At 36.4% G+C, this 27646-nt stretch overlaps 2 protein-coding genes across 6 annotated transcripts in view; one reads left to right on the plus strand and one right to left on the minus strand.

Annotated features, from left to right (window-relative positions):
* Positions 1 to 10639, minus strand: DCAF16 (DDB1 and CUL4 associated factor 16). Of its 4 annotated transcripts, none has more exons than XM_013964555.2 (2): positions 10565 to 10639; positions 1 to 1599 (listed from the first exon to the last, which is right to left on the minus strand). In XM_013964555.2, exon 2 carries the CDS (start codon positions 974 to 976, stop codon positions 326 to 328), a length of 651 nt encoding a protein of 216 aa, XP_013820009.1. In that variant the 5' UTR covers positions 977 to 1599; positions 10565 to 10639; the 3' UTR covers positions 1 to 325. The 4 variants fall into 4 exon arrangements, with proteins under 4 accessions (XP_013820009.1, XP_013820010.1, XP_013820006.1 ...); XM_013964556.2 differs by lacking the exon at positions 10565 to 10639 and adding an exon at positions 10461 to 10558; XM_013964552.2 differs by lacking the exon at positions 10565 to 10639 and adding an exon at positions 10357 to 10558.
* The window catches only part of NCAPG (non-SMC condensin I complex subunit G), a 45062-nt gene continuing 28100 nt past the window's right edge, over positions 10685 to 27646 (plus strand). Inside the window, exons 1-11 of one of the 2 annotated variants that reach the window (XM_005681456.3) lie at positions 10685 to 10907; positions 12035 to 12238; positions 12655 to 12883; positions 14826 to 14971; positions 15254 to 15338; positions 16322 to 16514; positions 16984 to 17133; positions 22051 to 22191; positions 22749 to 22872; positions 24851 to 24940; positions 25260 to 25439. In XM_005681456.3, coding sequence (XP_005681513.1) covers positions 10797 to 10907; positions 12035 to 12238; positions 12655 to 12883; positions 14826 to 14971; positions 15254 to 15338; positions 16322 to 16514; positions 16984 to 17133; positions 22051 to 22191; positions 22749 to 22872; positions 24851 to 24940; positions 25260 to 25439 — 1653 coding nt within the window. In that variant the 5' untranslated portion in view covers positions 10685 to 10796. Of the gene's footprint in view, positions 10908 to 11403; positions 11683 to 12034; positions 12239 to 12654; positions 12884 to 14825; positions 14972 to 15253; positions 15339 to 16321; positions 16515 to 16983; positions 17134 to 22050; positions 22192 to 22748; positions 22873 to 24850; positions 24941 to 25259; positions 25440 to 27646 lie in introns of those variants that run through there. The other variant, XM_018049327.1, reaches the window with a different exon arrangement.

Below are 27646 nucleotides of genomic sequence, written 5' to 3' on the forward strand. Positions count from 1 at the left end.
TATTAGACATGCAGAGTAAATTGTTGGGAGAACTGAGTGAGGAGAATAGTCAACAATTTTTTATAAAAAAGTCCCTTTTAACTAATTCTCTATTGAAGTTCTCTTCTCATCCACAGAGTCTTTCAAAGGGAATGCTTGCACTGCACATCTTCTGTAGTTGAGTTACAGGACTCTTAGGGTATGTATTTAGTACTGGACGGTACTTTGGCTTCTGAAGACGGGATAGTTTGGCTGAGAAGACATTTGTTTCTCAACTGTGGGCTGTGTAACTGTGTTCCTTTCTCAACTGGGAACGTGAGATGAGAATGAATGGTGGATGGGTTTTTTATAGTGATGCAGTTAGGAGTTTGTTAACTGCCTTTTGGAAGTCAGTGTAGGAATAAGTAGTGTTGATGGGTTCAGTGCGGGTTGTTTCCTTAACTGTTTTAGTTAACCAGCCACAGCAACAACCAGAAACACAGGAATTAGGAATCTGTTTTAGGTATTCAGGTATGGGGGTGGCTCTACTCAATGTTCGACTTAACTGTTTGGTGGCAAACTGCAGCGCTCCATTTAGAGTGGCATGCTCTCTAGAAAGCCGGCTGGGACTTAGAAGGGGCTTTTGAAAAGGTGGTACTCCACAAGAAGCCAGAGGCGGCCATTCAGGAATTGGTTCCAGTTTGGGTACACAATGGGAGCAATGAGAAAGCCTCAGACCTATCTCTCGAAGTATATGGACTGGTGTGCTAGCATCCAGGAGTTTAGCATGATATAACCAGGAATTAGGATTTAAAGGTTTCCAAGTTGTAGAATATTTTAAAAGGCACTTAACTTGCCAGGCAAGACTCTCAAGAGGTGTTAGGTTGGGCACCACAGGGTCCTCTTCTTCAGAGGAATCCCACTCTTCCCCAGAACTCTCATTTAGGTAGTTAGTGTTTTCTTCTTCCTCACTTTCTGATTCTGATAAGGGATCAGGAGAGGGATTTCTAGGACCCATTAAAATAGACCAACAGTGTAGGAAAAAAGATACCAGAAAAAGGTAACAATCTAAGCCAGCAAAACAGTGACACTGGCAAATAAAGCAAAAGATGAGAAATTGTTTCAATAAGATTCACTTGTTTCTCAGTCTGTTATACACACATAGTATGCCTCTGGCTTGCAACACTGTACAGTTCTTCAAGATTATGTTGTATTTTCTTCACTTACAAAGACGACAGCTCAGTTCTCAGCACCAGTTCAGTGTGTAAAAGTTAGTCACTTACCAGTGGCACAGGTCAGAGTCTCTCCTTCAAATCCCGGCTATTGAAGAAAAGAAGAGGTCACTGTATAGACAAGCTGATTTGCTTAGCATGGTCTCAACTGGTTGCGATTTCATGAAGAGACACTTGTATACTCTTTTTTGTTGGCAGAGATATTGTATTTATTTGGTAATGAAAAGAAACTCAGTGATTGCCTTCTTTGTCAGTACTTCTTTGCAGTAACTTTTGTGCAGGGGGATGGTAGGATGAGTTGCCAAGGATCTGTCTGGTGTGCAAGGATCCGATGTTTTCCATAGATGGTGCAAATGCCCTTGGAAACTGGCGACTTAGTTGCTGGACCATCTGCAAAGGTAGCCTTAACCTGTGAATGAGAAGACTTGAGACATGATATTAAAGCTTGAAAGCACTGGGTAACATTATTATCCATCTAACTTCATAGAGTATCCAAGCACACTGATGCTAAGCAAAAAGCCTTACTGGCTTTCCCATCTTCAGCACATAAACTTAGGCAGATTCTCCAACTGGGACTGGCTCCTACCATGACAAAACTGGGAAGGAAAGCCTGGGGCCACTTTAATCCTTTGTTGGTACATACCTGGGTTAGTTTGTTTTTTATTATGGAGTTCTATACCAGATAATTCTCTGCCAAAGCAGATCCCTTATGCTTCGAACTCCAAATAGGGAGCTGTAAAAGGTACCATTTTTATCTTTAGAGGTGCTTCTTGGCATTAGTTTTAGGAGACCTGTCCTCACTGTAGTTTCTAGATGTCAGAACTCTTGCTGGGACCCAAAGGTTGTGGTCCTATGACTATACTCTACAGATTATGGCAGGCATAAATCTTAATATAGCAGGAATTACAATGACTATAAACAGCTTAAATTCATAATTAAAAGACAGACACTCAGAATGAATTAACAAAACAAAATAAGATTCAATAACATACTTTAAAGCAAAAAGATCCAAAAAGGTCAAAACCAGAAATATGAAAAAAGATGTTATCAGGTAACTGTGGACCAGAATAATGCTCAGATAGCAATCTTAATACCCCCCCAAAAGATATCATAACCATACAAGGCAAAATTTGTGGGGCATGGCCAAACCAGTACTTAGAAGAAATTCATAGCTTTGAATACACTTGTGAGGAAATAAGGAAGTTTAAATACCCACAAGTTAGGCATTCAAGATAACAGAAAAAAAGCAACAGCAAAATAAGCAGAAAAGAAATAATAAAGGCAGAAATTAAATAGTGTATATAATGGAAAAATAGGTTGATAAAACTGAAAGACAGTTTTCTGAAAATATGAATAAGAAAAACAAAACTAGTGACACTTATCAAGAAAGAGATTTAAAAATACTCCAAAAGAGATTAAAAGTAAAAACATAATATATGCTAACATGTGAAAACCTAGATAAGCTGGCTAAATTCTAGAAGAATATAAAATACTAAAATTCATATAGGAATAAATCGATAACTGGAATAAAACAGACCAGTATTAAAGAAAGTGAAAAGGTAATAACCGCCTATTAAAAACACCACTCTCATAAGACAGTTCCATTAAACTTCCAAGAAAATTAAAACATATTTTATATTAACTGTTCCAGAAAAAAGCAAAAAAGCATAAAACTGATTAGCTTCTTTCATGAAGATAATAAAACATTAATTAAATCTAGAGATGAAGCATGTAAGAAAGATACAGGCTCATTTTACTTGCAAAAATTTCAAATACTACCTAACAAAATGTAATAGTGTAATAAAGAAAAAAAGAATGTCATAATCATGTAGAACTTGAAAGCAAGAACATCTCAGTTTCATAAATTTATAAATATAAATCACTATAGTAATAAAACAGAAAAAATCAGATAATTTTATCAATTGTGGAAATTTAAGTCTTCTTAGTTTTTGACCAATGCCTATTTATGACTTAAAAAACCAAAACACTTTTACCAGATTGGAAGAGAAAGCTACTTTCTCATCATGGTAAAACTTATCTACCAAAAACTTTCAGCAAATATTATCCTAAATGAGAAATTTAGATATATTCTCTTTAAAAATGAATCACGTAGGGTGATCCTGATGACTGATACTGTGTAACAAAGTACCAAAGTCCTAGTCAACATTATTTTTTTAAAAAGGGTAAGAACTGTAAAGAGATAAAACTATTTTACAGATGATATAGTCATCCAAATTAAAAAAAAAAAACCCTAAAATATAAACTATTAGAGCTACCAAAAAAGCTCAATAAGGTTCCTGAATCTTTTTTCTAATTCACAGATTAACCTATGAATATTCATTAACTTGTTTATATAGCACTTACTATTTGCCAAATACTATTCTAGGAATTGTACAAACACTACTCATTGAAATTCTAATGATCCTGTAAGATAGGTACTTTTATTGTCCCCATTTTATACATGAGGTTTAAGCTACTTGTCCAGGGTCCTATATCTACAAAATGATAGGATTTGACCACAGGCACTCTTAACTTCTATACCAGCAATATGGACCATAAAATATATTACATAAACACTTTCACAATAAAGAACAGGAAAAAAAAAAAAAACTCAGACTAAACCTACGAAGGATTTAAGAACTAATCAATAATATTCAAGACCTCTATAAAGACTGTAAAATTCTAATCAAGGACACATAATTTAAAATAAACAGACACTCCATGCTCTTGGATGGAACAAATGAATACTATAAAGTTAACGTTTTTCCAATTTATACAATCCTCATATGTTAAGAATAAAATTCCATATATAGCTACACCAACTATTTAAACAGAAGCGTAAAGGAGGTTCTTGGCCTACAGGATAGTAACACATATTAGAGAAGCTACAGAAATTAAAATAAGGTAGAGTTAGTACAAGAACAAGGCTTCTCTGGTAGAATATAAGAACAAATAGTCCAATGGAACAAAGCTCAGAAATAGAACCACATAAAATTTTAGAATGTAATATAAAGTTAGCACATAAATCAAAGGGGGATGAATCCATCTAGCACATAATATTGGTAAATCTGGCTCATATGAAGAAAAATAAAAGTTACCTATATAATGCCACATACAAAGGAGGACTCATGACAGATTAAAGATCTAAGTGAGAAGTATAAGACTATATAGTCACTAGAATATAATGCAGGAGAATATCTTTGTGATTTAGGAGCAGAGGACTTCTTAAAAAAAAAAAAACCAACCATAAAGCACAAGACCAAACTATGATGAGTTCAATCACATCAAAATTAATCCTTTTTGGAATGAAGTAAAGACATTAAGAAAGAAGTTAATTACAAATCAACAACAAGGTAGCAATCTCAATAAAGAAACGGGCAAAGGACAATACCCAGTTTACAGAAGAAAAAATCCACAGGCCATTAACTCTACGTGAGTAAAGAGATATCACATTATTCTATTATTTTGGTAAAAATTAGGAAGATGGATAAGGCCAGGTGTTAGTGAGGGGACTAAAGGAATTCCTTTAGAAACCAGCACTATTGGTGGGATTATAGACTGGGCTAACCTTTCTGAAGAGCAATCTGGCAGCCCTACTTAGCTAGACTATCTGCACATCTCAGGATCCAGCAATTCTACTCTTGGGTTTATATAACAGAGAAAATCTCCGGAAAACCAACATGTATTCTGAAGCTTCATCTCTGATGTTAAAGAATTAGAAGCATTCAAAGTTTCCATCCCTAGAGGAATGGATAGGCAACATGTGATGAAAGCACATTAGAAGTATACATAGCAACACAGATGGACTAAAAGCATAGGTTAAATTGCAGAGTTGGCCAGGACTTAGCAACTGAACAACAACAAATGAAATAAGCAAAACCAAGTTATCAACATCCCATTTATGCCATTCTGTAAGAATGATTTTCAAAATGAAAGTCTGTAACATCTCTAGGGTCAAATACATAGAGGTGATAAAGGCTGGCTTCCTGTCAGTAATGTTCATCTAAGGAACATTTCTCTGGGACTTCCTGGTAGTTCAGTGGTAAAGATGCCATGCTCCCAATGCAGGGGACACAGGTTAGATATCTGCTCTGGGAACTAAGATTCCACATGCTGTGCAGCATGGCCAAATAAAATAAGAGAATATTTCTCTGGCTTCTACTCATTTTTTAGTTCTCAGCAGTGGCACATATTAGGGGCTTAGCAAGTTTTTTAAAAAAAATTAATGAGAGAATGGTAGAGGCCTGTTATAACTACACAAGCATGTTTTACCTTTATTTTAGGGAGACAAAAATATGAAAATTTTAATATACATGTATGAGAAAGATATTCAGACATATGAAATAACATTTAAAAACAGGATCAACAAAGATACTATTAAAGCCACACAAAGGGAATTGCTTGTAACTTAAACTTCATCTTTAAGAATACTTTAAAGAGTTTATATTACCTACTTCAATCTGAAAACAAAAAGAAAATTATAAATGTATTATAAGTATTTTATTGAGATAGGAGGTTTTAGCTTTTAATTCTTCTGTCCTCATAGTTTTACTATTTTCATTCAACCAGATTCCATCTGCAAGACTAATAATTGGCTATACTTTAGTTATTGTGCTATTCAAAGCATTCTTTAAAAGGGTCATTCTACTATAGCAGAAATAAGACAAAGTTTCTTTGAAGGCATCTATAAAATCTAGAGTGAACTCATCCTGTTAACCTCTTACATTCCACAGGCACTATAGTGTGTTAGTTGTCCCACTCTGCAACCGCATGAACTGTAGCCTGCCAGGCTCCACTGTTCATGGGATTATCCAGGCAAGAATACTGGAGAGGGTTGCCATTTCCTTCTCCAGGGTATCTTCCCAACTCAGGGATCAAACCCAGGTCTCCTGTATTGCAGGCAGATTCTTTACTGTCTCAGCCATTGCAGAAGCAGTTATAGGCATATCAAAACTGAATTACTGGGAAATCCCATGGACAGAGAGCCAGGCAGGCTACACTCACAGGGTGACAGAGTTGGATACGACTTAGCAACAAAATGTATATGTATATGATGATGAAGTAATTGAACAAAAAACATAAAAACTGAATTAATCACTCTAGGTACTCCCATGTAAAATTTACCTTGAAAGAATGATTCTTCTGTAATTTCAGAAATAGCCTTACTATACAAATTCTTTAGTTTGCTTAGTTTAATTGCTACAATTTCTTTTCCCCAGTAGCATTAAAAGTCAAGACACAGATAAATGAAAGGCAGTGAGTTTAACATAGCATCTTTTTAAAAATAAAGCCAGTTTTATTGAGGTACGATTGACAAATTGTATATATTTAACATGTACATGATATCCTGAGATATGTATTCACTGTGAAATGATTACCACAATCAAGCTAATGAAAATACCCATCACCTCACAGGTTTTTTTTTTTTTTTTTGCATGTGATGTGATGAGAACACTTAGGATCTACTCCCAGTAATTTTCAAGTATACATAATTAACTATCGTCACCACAACGTACATTAGGTCTCCAGAAAGTTTGTATGCTTTCAGTTCAGTTCAGTTCAGTTCAGTTCAGTCGCTCAGTCGTATCCGACTCTGTGACTCCATGAATCGCAGCACGCCAGGCCTCCCTGTCCATCACCAATTCCAGGAGTTCTTCCTATTTCCTTTACCAGCTGCTGCTGCTGCTGCTACTAAGTTGCTTCAGTTGTGTCCGACTCTGTGCGACCCCAGAGATGGCAGCCCACCAGGCTCCCCCATCCCTGGGATTCTCCAGGCAAGAACACTGGAGTGGGTTGCCATTTCCTTCTCCAATGCATGAAAGTGAAAAGTGAAAGTGAAGTCACTGTTGTGCCTGACTCTTAGCGACCCCATGGACTGCAGCCTACCAGGCTCCTCCGTCGCTAGCCACTGATACCTCCCTTTCTACTCTGTTACTGTGAGTTCAACTTTTTGAGATTCCACATGTAAATAGGATCATACAGGATTTGTCTTTGTGTTTGGTTTATTTTATATGGCAGAATGTCCTCCAGGTTGACCCATGTTGCTGTAAATTGCAGAATTTCCTTTTTTTTAAAGATTGAATCATGTCTGTATATGAATGTTACATATTCTTTATCCATTTACTCATTGATGGACACTTATTTCCACACCTTGGCTACTGTGAATAATGCTGCAATAAACATGGGAGTGCAGATACATCTTTGAGATAGTAATCTTATTTCCTTTGAATATATACCAAGAAGGGGGATTCCTGGATCATATGACAGTTCTATTTTTACTTTTTTGAGGAACTTTCATATTGCTGCCCACCTCTAATGCTGGGAGGGACTGGGGGCAGGAGAAGGGGACGACAGAGGATGATGGCTGGATGGCATCACTGACTAGGATGTGAGTCTGAGTGAACTCCGGGAGTTGGTGATGGACAGGGAGGCCTGGCATGCTGCGATTCATGGGGTCGCAAAGAGTCGGACACGACTGAGCGACTGAACTGAACATGTATCAGTGTTCCTTCTTCTGTACATCCTCATCAACACTTGTTATCTTTAGACTTTTTAATAGTCATTCTGACAGATGTGAAGTGATACTTTACTGTGGTTTTCATTTGAATTTCCCTGATGATTCATGATGTTGACCACCTTTTCATATACTGGTTGGCCATTTGCATGCGTTCTTTGGAAAATTTGTCTATTCAGGTCCTTTGCTCATTTTTAATTAGGTTATTATTAATTCACTATTGAATTGTATGAGTTCTTATATATTTTTTCTATTAACTCCTTATGAGATATATGGTTTGCAACTATCTTCTACCATTCCAAAACTGACATTTTTGTAATCCAGTATCTTTTTAAAAAAGTTTTCAGATTATAATGTTAAAAAAATACTGAACAAAGACATATTATTAAACCTCACCTCCACAGAGCTAATCAAGGCTGACCTCTGGTGGCCAATGACTCACCCTTCAGTAACTTACAAAATGGTAAGAATTTGTGGTGAGAGAGTCCAATAAAATAAGGTAAAGGAAGTAACAGAACTGCACAGTTAAAAAAGCCACAAAGGTAGCAGACACCCAAAGCATAAGGAAGCCTGAGCAATAAAAGGCTCCAAAATAGGAAAAATGCCTCCAAATATTAGTTTGCTCAAACTTTTAGTTCACCAATTGATTTTAGATGAAAAACAAATGGTAAGTTCAGTGGTTCCCAAAGTAAGAGTAGTTCTACAATAATACTGCAGCCACTAGCTCCATTTAGCATTTGAAATGTGGCTAATGTAAAATAATTCTCAATTTATGTTGAATACATGTTGAAATGCTATTTTGGATATACTTGGTTAAAAAAAAATGCCCTTTCTACGTTTCTTTCACCACGGCTGTCTAGATACTCTACATTTTAATCTACAGTGAGATTAAGATTGTTATCAAGCATATTTCATGTACTCTTAAACCTCTATGATTTTCCTCAGCTGATTAACCTAAAGTACCCACACATCTTGCCTTTTCAGAAATTAGACATTTTGATAATTTTGAAATTATGGGAACTCCAACTGCTACCATATTTATTAACTAGCATTTGAATACCTACAATATTTCAGGAATTAGGACTATGAAGCAAGGGAATGGATGAACAAATTATGGCATACTCAAACAACAGACTATTAGAGAAACCTATCTGTACCTCAGTTTCCTCTTCTTAAAAAGAAGTAGTTTCAAGGGTTGTATCTGAGGATTAAATGAAGTAAAGTGCTTAGAACACTGTCTTGGCATAAAAGGTAATGAAATAAAATACAATTTTATGACAAGAAAAGAAAAATTAAAATATAAAATTTTTCCTCTGGCTATTTGGGCCTCCTCCCTCCCCTTTAGTGTGTGTTGTGTAGCTGCACTAATAAGAACTCCTAGGAGATAACCTTCCTTCTTAATCTTGTATGGGGTCTCCTATGACCTACTATTCTCTTCACACCCATAGGTCTGGATTGTGTAAACTGTCAATAATGCTTTGACAGACACCCTTCGTCTCAAAAACGTATATAATCGTGCTTAGACCTCTATAGGGCAGAACAGTCCTCAGAGCTTTCTGAAAGACTATCTCATGGGTTATAATCCTCAGGCTGGCCTGAGTAAAATTTTCCTTTTCCTTCCTAGATCAAACACTGATTACTTTTTCCTAGAAAAAGGGTCCATAAGGTGTTCAGTTACTGTTATGAAAGTATCAATATGAATAAACTTCAAAAATAACAGTTATGGGAAAAAACAGGTTCCATGATTATTCATATAACCTTAGAACATGAAAACAATACAGTATACTTATTCATAGATTTATTCATATGTCATTAACACATAAAAGTTACCAGTAAATTAAGAAAATTCCTCCCCTCCCCCCCCCAAAAAGAAGAAAATCTATTACTGCTGGGGAGGGAAGATAGTTTGATAGGAAAAAGGCATACATGAAGCACTGTAATTTAATTCTTTAGTTGGCTGTAATTATGGAGATGTTGATTTCTACCTGAAATAACTCCACTAAAAAATATTCGGAAGGCAATTTATCTTAATCTCTATACCCTTTTCCAATCTGTGTTCTCCTTTGTTGAAAACATTGCCCTTAGGTACCTTTGTGGGGCTTCCCTGATGGCTGAGTTGTTCCCTCCAGCCAAAGCAGGAGATGCGGGTTAGATCCCAGGGTGGGGAAGATCCCGTGGAGGAGGAAATGGCAACCCACTTGAGTATTCTTGCCTGGGAAATCCCACGGACAGAGCAGCCTGGCGGGCCACAGTCTCTGGGATCGCGAAGAGTTGGACACGACTTAGCGACTAAACAACATGCACGTTTGTAAACCAGGCCTTCAAAACATCAAGCTTTATCTAAATTAACTCGTGCCTCTCTTCCCCAACTGCCTCCCACGTTTGCAGACTCTTCACCAGCAATTTCACTGTGGGGAGAGGTTTAAGTAATTAGATGCGGGCATTGACCAGAAGGACAACAACCGCTCAGAAATTAAAAAGCGGCTCGCCTCAATCAGAAGACCTAGGGACATTTCCCTTCTCAGTAGAAGCCGGGGCGCTGCGCAGCACTCCCAGACGCCCCAGCCTTCCCTCCTCCACGCATCTCCAAACGAACTCCTCTCCTAAAGGGGGAGCAGGGATTCTTCCCCTCGGCAGAGTCCCTGTTCTCACCCATGGAGGATTCTTCGTCCTCGCCTCACCCCCAGCCGCAAGACCCGACTAGGCCTAGCGCCACCAGCTCGGCTCCAACAGGCGAATCTCCACAGGGTACTCACTCCCGGCGGATATCTCTTCCGGGGGAGCCAATGACCCTTTCTCTTAGAAACGCCAAGTCCCCCTCAGAAAACGGCTTAAAAGACACTCAGCGCATGCGCCCAACCTGTGAGGTTGAAGGCGGTGGATTCGTCTCTTCCAGCTCTCGCCGCTCTACGCGCTCGCGGTAGTCTCGCGGTAGTCTCGCGGTATTTCCTTCTCCCGCGGGAGTTGTTTGAAAGCTTTGGCGGTAACCACGCCCTCGACTGACGGCTTCCCAGTGGAGATGAGGACCTTGGTCCGTCTGGCCAGCTGTAGGCGAACGTGAACAGGCTTCGTCTCGGCCGGGTACTGGCGCCATGGGGAAGGAGAAGAGACTGCTGCCGATTAAGGAGGCCTTCCAGCTGGCGCAGCAGCCTCACCAGAACCAGGCGAAGCTGGTGGTGGCGCTGAACCGCACCTACGGCTCGGTAAGCGCGGCCGCCCGCGATCCGGGGCCCGCCTCTCCCCTCCCCGGCCTCTCTCCCAGGGGCTTCCCGCTACCCTCCCGACTAATCTCACCACGACTCCAGGCTCTTCAGCCTTCCAGACCCGGTTCGAAGAGGCCTATGGCGTGGACCGTTAATTCTCTGGCGGCGAATCTAAGAGAAATGTTTGCGCGCCACCGGGTCGACCTAGTGTAGGGCTGTATCTTGGGTCCTGAACGCGGTGGCTCAACGGTTGTTGTCCTTCTGGTCGCCGCCCACATCTAATTACTTAAACCTCGCGCCGCAGTGAAATTGCATCAAATCACCAATTAGCAAATTAATTGTTAGCACCAGACTCTTCCTAGTCACGTAAATACTGTTTGCTTCCTTTTGAATGAAGCCTTGAGACGAATAGGACAATGGATTTCGGGAAAATAAATTATCTTGAGGTGCTAGAAAAATTATGTCAGAATAATAGGGCTTGAGGATATGAGACAGGATGTGAAAGTTGTTATCGGAAAGGAATTGCTGTGTAATACTAAGGGTAATGGGCTTCCCCGGTGGCTCAGCGGTAAAGAATCCGCTTGCAGTTCAGGAGCCTCAGGAGACTCGGGTTCAATCCCTGAGTCGCGAAGATCCCCTGGAGGAGGGCATGGCAACCCACTCCAGTATTCTTGGCCTGGAGAATTCGATGGACAGAGGAACTTGGCAGGCTACAGTCCATAGGGTCGAAAAGTCAGACGCAACTGCAGCGACTACTCGCCCACGCACGTTAAAGGTAACTTGGTAAAATGCAGATGCTGTTATTGATTTTGGATTGTTCATAAAGAAGCAGATTTTTACTAAACTGGTACCAAGGCATCATATGGAGAATTAAGGAGTGTTGAAAAAAATATCGGAGGAATTCTTTTCACTGTCAAGATTCACGTTTGTTTTCTTCCTGCGAGAAGTACATTTCTCTAGAGAGATTTGTGCAGATTTATTTCCTCTTTGGTGGTTTGGATAGTTGAGAGTTTACTAAATAATGATTTTAGTTTGTGGTAGGGCTGGTGTTTTCAGCGTTTTAGAGTAATGTTGAGAAAAAAGGATTTAATCCATGAAGTTTTTGAAGGGTTTCTTTTCTCTTTCAGGTGGATGACAAAACAGGTTTTCATGAGGAGTTTGTTCATTACCTTAAATATGCTATGGTGGTCTATAAACGAGAACCAGCTGTGGAAAGAGTAATAGAGTTTGCCGCAAAGTTTGTTACTTCATTTCACCAATCAGATATGGAAAATGATGAAGAGGAGGAGGATGGTGGCATTTTAAATTATTTGCTTACTTTTCTATTAAAGGTATAGGAAAACTAGAATTTCAGGAGAATAGTATAGAAAATTTTGCTATTTTAAAAGGGCCATAGGAGTTTGTGCATCTTAGAGAATGAAATATCTGATAATTGAGAAAATGGAAATATTAGAACTGTCATTAAGATTAAAATGTGGACTTTAAAAAATAAATCTGCATTAAATTTTTAATGATCATTCTAAGCCAATTCTCATAAACATTTGTTTTAAATGGGTTCTCTATTTTAGAAGTGAGAGTTCCTACAAAGAGGAATATGCTTTTGTAATTTAGTGAATACTTTAGACAATGTATATTTTGAGTCTTTGTGGTATGTAATGTGTGTTTAGTATGCCTATGGATCAAGGTTTTTTTGCAAGTTAATAATGGTATGTAACTTGGAATAAATTTTGATTTGTTTCTGTTTTAGTCTCATGAAGCAAACAGCAATGCAGTTAGATTTAGAGCGTGCCAGCTCATAAACAAGCTCTTGGGAAATATGCCAGAAAATGCCCAGATTGATGATGATTTGTTTGATAAAATTAATGAAGCCATGCTTATTAGATTGAAAGATAAAGTTCCAAATGTAAGGATACAGGCAGTTCTTGCTCTTTCACGCCTTCAGGATCCCAAAGATGATGAATGCCCAGTGGTTAATGGTATGTATAGCTCCCTAAATCCTTTTTCAGTTTCGTTGATTATGTTAAATTCTCAGCAGATGAATTTTCTTATTATGATGTTATGGAAGAGTATAGTTCATATATATGTACACATATATAATATGATTTTGAAACTTATATTAAGAAAAATCTTACACTCAAGTAGCCACCATCCAACTTAAAAAAAAAAAAGAATATCATCAGTACCTTTGAAGCCTATCTTAGGTCCCACTCCAGTTCTGTCACTCTCCCTCTGAATTAATGATTATCTTGAATTTTGGTTTAATTATTCTCTTGCCTTTTGTTTGTTTGAACAGTTAAACACGTGTGTATGTTCTCAGTCACTCAGTCGTGTCTGACTCTTTGCGACCCCATGGACTGTAGCCCACCAGGCTCCTCTGTCCATGGGATTTTTCAGGCAGGAATCCTGGAGTGGGTTGCCATGCCCTCCTCCAGGGGATCCCTTGATCCAGGGATCATCTCCTGTGTTGGCAGACAGATTTTTTACTACCACCTGGGAAGCCCAACCACATGTATAAACCTCTAAATAATGTTAAGTTTTGGCTATCATTTTGTATGTTTTGTGAATCATACTATATTTTTCTGTGCTCTCAACATTATTTCTAACATTCATCCATGTTGATATATTTATTTGCTGACTTATAACATTCTGCTGTATGAGTATAAGACAATTATATTGTTTCTGATATTGATGGACCTTCTAGTTGTTTGCATTTTTTTTTTTCCTTGTTAAAATAGTGTTGTTGCTATGAACTTTCTTATACATGGGTTCTGGTGCACAGTCTTTCTGGGATGTATACCTAAGGGTTGACTTGTTGGTGTATGTCATGCGCTTTATTGGATAAGGTGCAGGTGTTCTACAAAACAGTTTATCAATTTATATTTCCAATAACTGTATAAAAGTGTTCACTGAGCCCTATCCTTTCCAGTGTTTGGTATTGTCATATTTTTAAATTTCTGTTTATCTGGTTATATGTATCATATTTCATTGTTATGCATCTTTTCAAATATTTAGCAACCAATTTTATTTTTTCTGTGTACTGCCTGTTAATGTGTTCTGCTCATTTTTCTCTTGACTTATCTTATTAATTGGAGTTCTTTATATATTCTGAGGGGAAGCCATTGGGTTATATGGATTGTAGATCTTCCTACTTTAGATGGATTATTTCACTCGCTTCACTATGTCTTTTGTTGGAAAAATTCCTAATGTCAAAATTACCAATCTCTTATGGTTTGTACTTTGTTTTATTTAAGAAATCTTTCTCTACCTCTGCTTGCAAAGAGAGTCATATTCCACTTTTCTATGTATGCCTAGGCTTTTTTTGGGAACTCTTCTGATTTGTTTTTCTCTTTGTCTCTGTTACTAGCTTTATAATTTTAATAACTCGTGGTAGTTGGTATTTTTTGGTATTAAATGAAGGACATAATAATGTGTAAAATATATATGTTTAATAGTTAACGTATACTTGATTATAAAGCAGAGGAAATAGAGGTAAGTATTTAAATACAGGAAATGAAAATTTTGTTCAGCAAAACCCGAAGTTCTCTCTTTTTAGGTTCATTAAAAATTAAAATACTGACCTCTTTATAAAAGCCATATTAGTTTAAAATAAACTGCCTTCCAGCTTAGACTTTTTTCTAAATCTTGAGTAGCAAAGACATAATCTGAATGATGGATTTTCCATGATTTTTAGGATTATTTGTTTTCAATTTTAGCCTTTATGTCCAGTTCATTGACTGCTTTCTCATTCTGTCCTTTTCAAAGGATGTTGGCAGAAAAGAATCTTCAGCTAAAATTAAATGTGTAAGACTAAAATATAGCATTTTTATCATTATAAAGATTATGAAATATGGGTTATCTTATGACTATGGCTAAATAAATATTTTGTTGCTGTACTAAAATGTATTACTCTATTTTTAGCATATGGTACTTTGATTGAAAATGATTCAAATCCAGAAGTTAGGCGGGCAGTGTTATCGTGTATTGCGCCATCAGCAAAGACTTTGCCAAAAATTGTTGGGCGCACCAAGGATGTGAAAGAAACTGTCAGAAAGCTGGCTTATCAGGTAAATAAGTCCAGTGTCTTGTGTAGACCTGTTCTTAAAAAGACAAGAACCCATATTCTTAAAATACCTTTGAAAAATATTTGGCATGTAGTAATTTCTTCAATTGAGATTTTTATGGACAGAGTATAAATAATTTAGGTAGAATCCTGTTGCATTAATGTGTTGCCAGGTATTAATTTTTTGGACATTGTAGATAATTTTCTTAGGTGAAGGAGATATTACTAGTTGTAAAATGCATAAATTATATTGAGTTTAATGGCTATTTTTTATTATCTCTTAAAGGTTTTAGCTGAAAAGGTTCACATGAGAGCTCTGTCCATTGCTCAGAGAGTAATGCTCCTTCAACAAGGTCTCAATGACAGATCAGGTAATTTAAATATCTTTATACATAAAACTTTAGTAGATTTTGAGGTCAAACTAAAAGTTTTAGGAAAGAGTGTCCTATTAATAAATTAGATCAGGTAAATCTATCATTTCCACAGCCTGTCAAAGTTTATGTAGGTGTATTGTATGGAAGACATTTTTCAAGATCTTGGTACTTAGAAGTAGCATGGTTTGTTTTTTTCTGTGTTTGGTATATGGAGAAACTAGAGTTTAAGGCTATAAAGATATCTTACATCAGCAGTAGGGCAGAATCTCTTTTTCAGCCCTCTCTCTTTAAAAAAAAAATGCTGTCTTATCCCTTTTGTGAATATCCTGCTATGAATGTGTTCTGTACATCTAAAACAAGTAGAAATGGTCAGTCCAGTGTAATTTCCCTGCTTCCCACCTTTTCTCTTTTATAATTGGAGAATTGACTTACAGCAATGATATGAGGAATGATACATTTTAAATTTCCAAACCCCTTGAGAAGTCTCCAGTGGCTTAATTTTGCCACAGCAAGAAAACCTGAGTTTGAAGGACTACTAACTAGGATGACTTTAAAAACTAAGAATAAGGTTTTTCAGTGATATTGCTTGTATAATTCACTACTACAAATATCAGTCATATAATACATGAAGTCAGGCAACAAGTGAAATAATAGATATTATATATAGTCTAAACTAACATCTGAAGCCCAGTGAACTCAATGAGAGAAGGCTGTGGTAGTGGTTATGTATTTGATTCTATATTTGGTTCTGACCTTTTCCATTTTCACTTGAAAGTAAGGATCATAGTAACTTGTAATATCATTGTTCTTTTAATTTTTTCTTTAATATGCTTTGTTTTGTCTTTGTCTGGTTTCATTTTTGTAGTAAATGTCGACTTAATGTTAACATTGATCTGATAAAAATTAATTAAAGCACAAAAAATATAGGAGATAGAAGCTAGAGAGGGACTTTGTTCACCTATGTTCCAATGACTTAACAGATGCTGTGAAACAAGCAATGCAGAAGCATCTTCTCCAAGGCTGGTTACATTTTACTGAAGGAAATATATTAGAGTTTCTTCATCGATTGGATGTGGAAAATTCTTCTGAAGTAGCAGTCTCTGTTCTCAATGCCTTGTTTTCTGTGACTCCTCTTAATGAACTGACAGAAATCTGTAAAAATAGTGATGGCAGGTATATAAAGTGTTCATTATTTGAAATATGATAATTGATGAACTTCTGTGCTTAAAAGTAGCCCTTTTTACCATTACTTAAGATTGTATCGATATCTTTTACTGAGACTTCTTAGGTTTTCTTTACTCTGGTGAATGTCTTTTTTCCTCTTTATATAAGAACTCACCCCTTAGACTACTTCGCATTTTTTGTTTTGTTTTATTACTTTTATGTTTGCATTAGGCCTACCATGAAAAGTCCAACAGCATGCATCCCTATTATGTTTGCTTATTTGAGTCTGTCTTTTTCCTTTTTGTCTAAATATCTTCATATTTTTTGGGTGGATAAATTAATGACTTTGCAATTAAAGAGGTGATTGTTATAAATCAAGGCTGCTTATTCCCAGTTATCTACTTGGTTCAAATTTTTTTTGTGTTCAGATTTTTACTGGATATTAAGATATCTTTTATTCTTTGCTTTTTAAATGAAGGAAATTGATTCCTGCAGATACATTAACTCCTGAATTTGCTTTGTATTGGCGTGTCCTTTGTGAACATTTGAAATCAAAAGGAGAAGAAGGTGAAGAATTTTTAGAGCAGATTTTGCCAGAGCCTGTAGTATATGCAGAGTATTTACTGAGGTAAAATTTTTTCCTTTGCTTTGGACTGTGCTTGTGTTGTATTTGTGTTGTTGTGTGTTAACTTTCTAGCCCCCTCCCTCAGAGCCATGCTTGATTAAGAAAAAGTTAAAATCCAGGTTTTTGGACAGTCAAGGAAAAATAGGTATGCACACTGAGACTTTCTAGAGAATATCCTGTGCTGCTCAGTATACTAAAAGACCAAAGTCAGTATGTTTTGGGACATTTTCTTAAAATTGTTCAGACGTGATGATGAACATTTTTTGTAATGTTGATAATGGTGTGCTCCCTTTTGAAATTTGTTGGCAAACCTTTTCTAACTGCCAGATAGTAAATATATTTAGTAAATATTTCTGTGGGCCATACTGTCTCTCTCGCAGTGACTCAGTTTGCTGTGGCTCTGCAAAAGCAGCCACAAAATACGTTATGAATAGATCTGGCTGTTTTCTGATAAAACTTTCATTAACTTTTATGGACACTAAAATTTGAATTTCATGTAATTTTCACATGTACATATTTTTACTTATGTATTTATATGTATGTCATTTAAAGATGTAAAAATCTTAGCTTTCATGCTGTACAAAAATAAGGAACAGACTGGATCTGGTGCATGGGCAAGCAATAGTTTTCCAATTGACTGGGTGGATCCCTGTGGCCGGTTTTAGTATTTATTAAAATTGTTACTGTTTGGCTTTTTGTTTGTTAAAAAGCTTTTTCAAAATATCTTTTATTTATTTGATACCCTGATTTCTACTTAGATCACTTTACAATAAAACATGAATGCATCGTCAAAAATTCAAATACAGAAGTACATAGAATAAATGTTTCCTCTTATCTCCTAATTCCTCAATCTCCATAGAGTTGATATCTAAACAGTTTGGGGCATACAGTTCCAAACCCTCTTTCTTTGCATTTAGAGACACACATTAAATGCATAATTTTGAAACTATAACACAGACTATACATATCTTTGCTTTTTTTTCAACTGCTTATACATGAGATCATTATATATTGGTACATACAAGTCTATCACAGTTTTAACAGCATGTCACTTCATAGTATGGTGGTAATATTTAATTTGCTCTTCTCTTGATGGTTGATGGACATTTAGGATGTTTTCAGTTTTCACTGATAAAGGTGTCTTAAACTTTCTTTACATTTTTATGTTTGTTTGGGATTTTGTAGAGTTGATTCCAAGAGGTGGAATTGCTGGGCCAAAGGTTATATATATATTTTTTTTATGGATATTGGTGTGTAGATTTTTTAACTTCATGATTTTGGTGCCCCTTTTTGTTTGACTGGACCTTGTGGGGATCTTAGTTCCCCAACCAGGGAGTGGACCTGTGCCCCTTCAGTGGAAGCGGAGAGTCTTAACCATTGGACCACCAGGAAGTCCTGGTTTAGATGCATTTTTTTTTAAAAGCTTTTCATACAATATGAATTATGGGCATGAATTCTTTTTTTTGGAAATATAGAATTATGCTTTTGCTTGTGAAAGTGAAAGTGTTAGTCATTCAGTCCTCTCTGACTGTTTGCAACCCCATGAACTGGAACCCACCAGGCTCCTCTGTCCATGGAATTCTCCAGGCCAGAATACTGGAGTAGGTAGCCATTCCTTTCTCCAGGGGATCTTCTAGACCCAGGGATCGAACTCAGGTCTTCCACATTGCAGGCAGATTCTTTACCATTTGAGCCACCAGGAAAGCTTTTGCTTATAGTGGCTCCACATATAAGTTAGAGAGCAAAGCTAAGAATGTGTTTGAGTTTTGTATGCAAAACATTGAACTTAAAAATATCTTAAGTGTGGGCCAGTATGGAGACTTAGAGCTTGAGCTCATAGTAACACGAGAAATGTGGGAATCTACTTAGAGTTTTAGTGATAACTACTTCAGGCTTTAATTGGAATATTCATTATAATGCAGTTTGGGCCATGTTGAAATGTTCCAAAAAGAAATGATTTTTTTTTTTAAACTTTATTTCGTATTGGGATATGGATGGTGAAGGACAGGGCAAGCCTGGTGTGCTGCAGTCCATGGGGTGGCAAAGAGTCGGACACAATGAACAACCGAACAACAACAAATAGCCGATTAACAATGTTGTGATAGCTCAGGTGAACAGCAAAGGGCCAAAAGGAATAGGTTTTTGATGCAGTGTTTAATAACACATGTTTACACAAAAGTAATAAATGCTCATAGATTGAGGAAATACAAGAAAGTATGAGGTTATGTTAAATATTTAAATAACAAACAGAAAACATCTCCTCAAAGACTGCTTCACAGATTAATTCTTGTGAAGAGTTCAGTTCTTCTGACTTTGAGAGATCAGTGATTTTTATATATCCTTTGTTGCTTTGTAACTTTTTAATTAATTTACTTGAATCAACTTGTTTTTTCGCTTATGAAAAGATTTAAAGATTATATTTAATTATTGAAATAATACTTAAACAGGATGATTTTCTTTTTAGAGCAATGTCATTAGATAGGAATAGTTTTCTCAGGAACAGAAGCAAAATGAAATGGAAAAATTGGTTCTTGATAATCTCAAATTTTCAGGCATTTTGTAACAGGAAGAGTCAGTGACTCTAATGGGAGTCACTAATAGGAAACAATTGCTAATAGGAAGCAATTTCCTGTTAATTGAGGTGTTCACATAAAGAGAGAAATTGGGGATGTTAAATGAGGCTTATTAAATTTGAGTAAGGAAAAAGGACACATACAGTTTTCAGAAAGCTTAAATATAAATTCTTAGAGAATTTTAAAAAAGACTTTCTTGAGTGGTCTCTTCATTATAATGATTACCTGTAAAAATGGTTGAGAATAGATGATTTCATGGTAATTAAAATTGCTGGGTCTATTTTAAGTTCTATTTATGCAGTTCAGGATTTGTAATTACTAATGAAATAACTACTCTGAATTTATTTTTGCTGATACCCAAAGTCTTAATGCTATGCTGAAGCTGGGATGGAAAAGTAGGGAGGGATCCAAAGTTGAGTGAAGGTTTTTTAGCTTGTCAGAAATCAGCAACTCTACTGATTTATAGATTTTGATAATTATCAGTTTTGTAGCTTTTGCTTAGTTTCCTGCCAGATTCCAAAAGGTGGCTGATACGTTTAAGTTCCTAATATTGCTGTAGATTGATGAGCTTTTATTTACTCTTGGCTGTCATTTTATGAGTCATTTCATTTATTCATCATATAGAATTCTGCAGTATCTATAACTTGATTTTTGTTGACAGTTTAAAATGACACATTTTTCATCTATATTGTTGTTGTTCAGTTGTTTCTGACTCTTTGCGGCCCAATGAACTGCAGCCCACCAGGCTTCCTGTCCTTCACCATCTTTTGGCACTTGCTCAAACTCAGGTCCATTGAGTCCGTGATGCCATCCAACTGTATTGTCCTCTGTCGTCCCCTTCTCCTGCCTTCAGTCTTTCCCAGCATCAGGGTCTTTTCTAATGAGTCATTTCATAAATTCTAACCTAATGGCACCTAGTTGTGTAAGTTTAAACTCATAATCTATTTAAACTCTTTCTTTATTTTGCTTCTAAATAGCTTTTTTTGTTCCACAGGGAAAAAAAGAACTTCTGGTAAGCTCTTGAATGTTATCTAGGTGTGGGTTGTAAATGACTAAATTAGGCAGTGATAGTAAAAAATTAAAGGGATTCCCTGGTGGCTGAGTGGTTAAGAATCTGCCTGCTAATGCAGAAGCCGCAGGAGATGTGGATATAATCCCTGGGTCAGGAAGTCCTTGGAGGAGGAAATGGCAACCCACTCCAGTATTCTTACTGGGAAAATCCCATGGACAGAGGAACCTGGCAGGCTACAGTCCATAGGGTCACAAAGAGTCAGAAACCACTGAGCAACTGAACACACACACACACACGCACGCGCACGCACGCACGCACGCACACACGCACACACGCACACACGCACACACACACACACGCACGCACACACACACACACACACACACACACACACACACACACACACACACACTAAAAGTGTGGTTGACAGTGCTTGCTTGGTAGCAATTATCCTAGAATAAGAACAGTATAGAGGACCCTAAGCAAGGACTGTAGCCCACCAGGCTCCTCTGTCCATGGAATTCTCCAGTCAAGAATACTGGAGTGGATAGCTATTTCCCTCTCTAGGGGATATTCCTGACCCAGGGATCCAACCCAGGTCTCCAGCATTATAGGCAGATTCTTTACCATCTGAACCACCAGGAAAGCCCTCAAGCAAGGTAATACAAATTCACAAAGCTATCTGTTTTTTTCTAATTTTTTTAAAAGGTCATTGTTACTCTTTACGACCCCATAGACTATATAGTCCATGGAATTCTCCAGGCCAAAATTCTGGAGTGGGTAGCCTTTCCCTTCTCCAGGGAATCTTCCCAACCCAGGGATTGAACCCAGGTTTCCCGCATTGCAGGCAGATTCTTTACTGGCTGAGCCACAAGGGAAGCCCTCATGGGTAACGACGTAATTTTTATTTATACTATTATTCTTTTAAACAAAATAATGATTAAGGATGATGAGGGAAGACAGGCTCTTTCTGAATAATTGTATTTTTGGAGAATAGATTTAGAACTTTATAATTGAGAATACTAGTGACGTTGAAGTAATTAGTTATATTAAGAGATATAAATATGTACCTTTTGAAAATTTCCCATAGGAAATGTGTATTTTTAATGAAAATATATTTCCAAGTTCTTTTGAATCAAGCCATTAAGTTCACGAAAGTTCATGACAATAACACAGAATTTAGTTTCTAAATCTCATTAGTATCACATGGTATAAAATGTCCATATATAAATCTTGGGACTGATAAGGGCATAAAATGACCCTTTTCTCACTTAATGGGGAGCTGTTCAATGTTTTGTAACAAATTCTACATTTTATTAATTGTGCTTGTTTTAGTTATATTCAAAGCATTCCAGTTGTTAATGAAGAACAGAGAGGTGATTTTTCCTATATTGGCAATTTGATGACAAAAGAATTCATAGGTCAACAATTGATTCTAATTATCAAGTCTTTGGATACCAATGAAGAAGGAGGAAGGTACATTTAAATTAAATGTTCTAACTTGCTCTCCTAATAGTCTTTGTTAAAATACAGTCATTACCATATGATTAAATGTATTTAACCTAGGTCTCTAAAGTATTATATAAAGTTTTTTCTTTCCTCTTATATATATAATACATATATGGAGTATATAAGCAAAAATACGTACTGTCTCTGTTTCTCTTCTCTGTTACATGTATATGGAAATATGAGTTTTTAATTCAGTTTCATCAGAATAAACAATAAAGTTGCAGGTTTTTGCTTAAAATTTTCTGTTGGTATTATTAGTCCTCTCTATAATAAATATGGTATAAATTATTTGAATCACTTATGGTATTTTGTCATTTCATCATGTTGATTTATGAAAGATTATTAGGGTCATTTATAAATATTTTTTTTCAGAATGTGAATTTTTGGCTTAAAGTCTGTACATATATTTTTGTACCTATAGAGATAAATATAAAAAAGAAGGCAAATTAAGTCTGCAGAATAGGTTAAAATATAATGTGTTTCTCTTTTTGTACTGAAATTAAAATAGTTCTTCTTGAATTTAGGAAACGATTACTGAGTATCTTACAGGAGATTCTTACTCTACCTACCGTCCCAATATCCCTAATTTCTTTTCTTGTTGAGAGACTGCTCCACATCATTATAGATGATAATAAGAGAATACAAATTGTAAGTAATTTTCTTCATTGTTGATAGAAATAAAAGATTTTGGTCAATAACACTGAATGTTAATTGTCTTTTCAGTGCTTTTGGCTTTGTCTTTAATTGCTTTTGTTTTAGTTTTGTCTCTTTGTGTAGCTTTTGAACTTCTTAAAACCCAGTCCCTCTCACACACATATTTTAAAAAATATTTCTTTTCTTCTCTTACTGTGCCTATCATTGTGTTGATTCAGTTTGAAATGGCGCAGTTTAGGGAAGGCGTGGCATAGGCAGTGGTTGCTAGGTTTGAGAGCCTGCTGAATTTATACATTTGTGTTGTTCAGTGGCCAAGTTGTTTCCGACTCTTTGTGACCCCATGGACTGCATGCAGCACACCAGGCTTCCTTGTCCCTCACCACCTCCCAGAGTTTGCCCAACTCTGGGCATCCAACCATCTCATCCTCTGTCACCCTCTTCTTCTGTCTTCAATCTTTACCAGCATCAGGGTCTTTTCCAATGAGTCGATTCTTCCCGTCAGGTGGCCAAAGTATTGGAACTTCAGCTTCAGCATCAGTCCTTGCAATAAATATTCTGGACTGATTTCCTTTAGGATGGACTGGTTTGATCTCCTTGCTTTCCAAGGGACTCCCAAGAGTCTTTTCCAGCACTGCAGTTTGAAAGCATCAATTCTTCGGCTCGCTGCCGTCTTTATTGTCCAGCTCTTACATCCATACATGACTATTGGAAAAACCATAGCTTCAACTATGTGGACCTTTGTTGGCAAAGTGATGTCTTTGCTTTTTAACATACTGTCTAGGTTTGTCATGGCTTTCCTGCCGAGTAGTTGACTTCTAATTTCATGGCTATAGTCACCATCCCCTGTGATTTTAGAGACCAAGAAAGGGAAATCTGTCACTGCTTCCACCTTTTCCCTTTCTGTTAGCCATGAAGTGATGGGACCAGATGCCATGATCTTATTTTTCTTAATGTTGAGTTTTAAGCCAGCTTTCACTCTCCTCCTTCACCCTCATTAAGAGGCTCTTAAGTTCCTCTTCACTTTGGGTTCATTTCCCATTGGACACTTTCTGAATTTGTGACTTTACCCAAATTATTTAATTTAGAATTTTTATTTGTTTGCAAAATAAGAATAACAATATTTATTTTTTATTGTTCCATGAAATAATTTTCATAAAGTGCTTGGTAAATAAGTATCTTTATTTTTGGTAAAGTGCTTGGTAAATAAGTATCTTAAAAATAAGTATCTTTATTTTTTTTAGATAAATAAGAGATTTTTTAAAAATTATATTACTATTTTCAAGTACTGTCATTTTTCTCTAGGGTATTCTAAAAAACAGACTTGTATCATTGATTTTCGTAAAATTGTAAATCACAAGTTACTTCAAAGGTTGTCTTTTCTAGCCCTTCCTTATACAGATAATATATAAATTCCTTCTACAACATTGACAATTAGTGGTTATACAGGACCTGTTTAATGTGCCTTCATTAGGGATGCAACTTTTTCCTGAATCTGCCAACTCCAGTGCCTAGTGTCTCTGAAAGGAAAGTGTTTAGTTTGCTGTCATTCTGCCTTGTGCACCGAAAGGAAGAATTAAAGAGTATTCTTATTTCTGTGTTCCACTCCCATTGTAGCTTAATGAGAGAGGGAGTTGAGGATTAGAGGCAGAAAATTTTAGTTTTATGGTACCTAAGATTACAGGCTTTTTTCATTTTTTTCCTGTTTCTAAGCACTGTATGAAAGAGAATTTATCTTCAGTGTCTATATGCCTATTTACCTTCCCATAATATTAAGAGTTTTTAGTCAGATGTATAGTTTGGTCACTTTTTTCTAAAATTGTCTAGGAAATAGAATGTGTACCATTTTTGCTTATATGTTTTTCTCTGTTTTTCAAAAGATTGTGGATACTGTTTGGAGTTTTGTGTAACAAGTGAATGTCATTTTCTGTTGTATAACATATTAAAACATTTATTCTGAATTATAACTTATCAGGTTACAGAAATTATCTCAGAGATTCGGGCACCCATTGTTACTGTTGGTGTTAATAATGATCCAGCTGATGCAAGAAAGAAAGAGCTTAAGGTAACTCTCTTCTAAATTAAAGAAATGCTTGACTAGAATGTAGGTGTGCAAGTCTTTTATTTCTTGTACATTTTCAAAATTTCTCTCACAAAGTTAAATTAGAGATTAACTATTAAACTATAAGAGTGTCAAAATGTTATCAGATTATGTGAGTTGAAAGATTTTCCAGTCTGTTTCAGGAAGACTACAACTTTTTCTATATGTGCCCGACTAATTAAACTTGTAGATGGTTGAGATGTTAGTAATACTGTTTAGTTTGCTACAGATTTTGTATTAATCGTTTTTGTTTGGTTTTTATACAATTTATATCTTTTCTTAGATGGCTGAAATAAAAGTTAAACTTATTGAGGCAAAAGACTCTTTGGAAAATTGCATTACCTTACAGGATTTTCATCGAGCATCAGAACTAAAAGAAGAAATAAAAGCATTAGAGGATGCCAAAATAAACCTATTGAAAGAGACAGAGCAACATGAAATGAAGGAAGTCCAGATAGAGAAGGTATAGGTAACTTTTTACAGTAAATTTCAGCTGCTATTAATCATCATAATTAAACCTTGTTTGCCTAATTCAGTTGCCAGAATATATTCCCTTTGGAGGGATTTTTAACAGTACCATGAAATAATATGAAAATTATATTTTTCTGCCAGTTCCTTTCTGTTTTGGACTTCAGAAAGCTTTAATGAACTTTAAATATTATAGCTAGGACTTTATTTGATTTGTTCCCTTGTCATGCTAATCCCTAGGATCTAAAGTGACTTCGCTTTCACTTTTCACTTTCATGCATTGGAGAAGGAAATGGTAACCCACTCCAGTGTTCTTGCCTGGGGAATCCCAGGGATGGGGGAGCCTGGTGGGCTGCTGTCTGTGGGGTTGCGCAGAGTCGGACACGACTGAAATGACTTAGCAGCAGCAGCAGGATCCAGAGTCTTTCTTGCTTGCCAAGGAAAATTACCTTCCAGTGGTTTCCTTCTCTTTGTTTTTTGTTTTATTTTGTCTTAAATGATTTAGAAAAGGAAAATGCGTTTTCCTTATTTGAAAGTGGAAGACTCATGATCTTTCCACTGCTAGGAGAAGAGTGTCTATAGTTACACATGTAACTATAGAATGTCTACTGTTACACATATGTTTTAAAGTTTAATTACTCTTTGGTTTTAGAAAAAGCTAAGTCACTTTGTTATCTTAAATGAGATACTATATAAACTAGGTAACTAATAAAAACCTGCTGTATAGCATGGGCAACTCTTCTCAGTACTCTGTAATGGTCTCTCATTATTCTCATGAAGAGAAAGCTGGATAGAGAAGAGTTTACTGTACAGGGGAGTTTTGTGAGTTATGTGATTGAGTGTTGTAGCCATAGACTTCCCTGCTCTAACACCCCACCTTCCCAATGGATATGCCTGAATTGTATTTTCATAGTTAGTAGCTATTTCTTTTGTTTGACAAATTCAGTGGGCTTTTAAATTTGAGGAGAAAATTTAAAGCAAAAATTGAAAATGGAAACTGAAAAAATGATATAAACTGCAGATCTGAATTAGAGAAATTTTAACTAAGGTGATCTGTCATGATTAATATTATCTGTTTAACTTTACTTGATTTGACTGTTTATGTGTTCATTTGTCCTATTTAAGGGTTATGAATCTGTTTCAGTATAATCATAGAATAGTGTAATAAATGCTATAGCCAGGTAAGGGTAGGAGAGGCGTCTAAACCACATAGTGTGGTGTTGACTTCACTAGAAGAATAATGTTTAACTTGAGATTTGAAAAATAATTTTTAAGCTAGTAGTTGCAGGATTCTTTTGTGTGTGTGTCGGAGGGGGGGAGATATTCATGAGTGTGAATTCATTTGATTCTCACTATGACCTATTGGAATTAGTACAATTATCCTGATTTTATAGAAGGCAAGTAACTTGCCTAAAGTTATATAGATAGTAAATGGTAGAGGCAGGATTCAGACCCAGGCATGTGGGTTTTGTTGTGCTTTTACTGAACTCTGTGTCATCTTTCTGCAATGAGTTGTTAGAGAAATGTTATAGGCAGATGGAGTGACATGTGTGAAGGCCTAGAAGTTAAAGAGTGCCTCTTATGTTAAAAAAAACTTAAGGTCCATGTGACTATAGAATTGATGGGAAGAGGTAAAAAATAAACCTGGGGGAAAAATTTTAAGGGCCAATTCATGTAAGCCCTTGTATAAGCAATCTTTTAAAAATTGTGCCTTACCCAAAGATCATGTTGTTGTTCTGTTGCTAAATTGTATCCAACTCTTTGTAACCCCATGGATTGCAGCATGCCAGGCTTCCCTGTCCTTCACTATGTCCTAGAGTTTCCTCAAACTCAGTCCATTGAGTTGGTGATGCCATCCAACCATCTCATCCTCTCTCATCCCCTTCTCTTCCTGCCTTAAATCTTTCCCAGCATGAGTCTTTTCCAGTGAGTCAGCTTTGCACATCAGGTGGCCAAATAATGGATCTTCAGCTTCAGCATCGGTCCTTCCAAAGAAGTCCTTCCATATTCAGGGTTGATTTCCTTTATGATTGACTGGTTTGATCTCCTTGCAGTCCAAAGGACTCTCAAGAGTCTTCTCCAGCACCACAGTTTGAAAGCATCAATTCTTCAGTGCTCTGCCTTCTTTATGGTCCAACTCTCACATCCATACATAACTATTGGAAAAACCATAGCTTTGACTAGGTGGACCTTATTGATTTG

Source organism: Capra hircus, chromosome 6 (assembly GCF_001704415.2).
Source record: "Capra hircus breed San Clemente chromosome 6, ASM170441v1, whole genome shotgun sequence".
In the NCBI taxonomy this organism is placed as follows: domain Eukaryota; kingdom Metazoa; phylum Chordata; class Mammalia; order Artiodactyla; family Bovidae; genus Capra; species Capra hircus.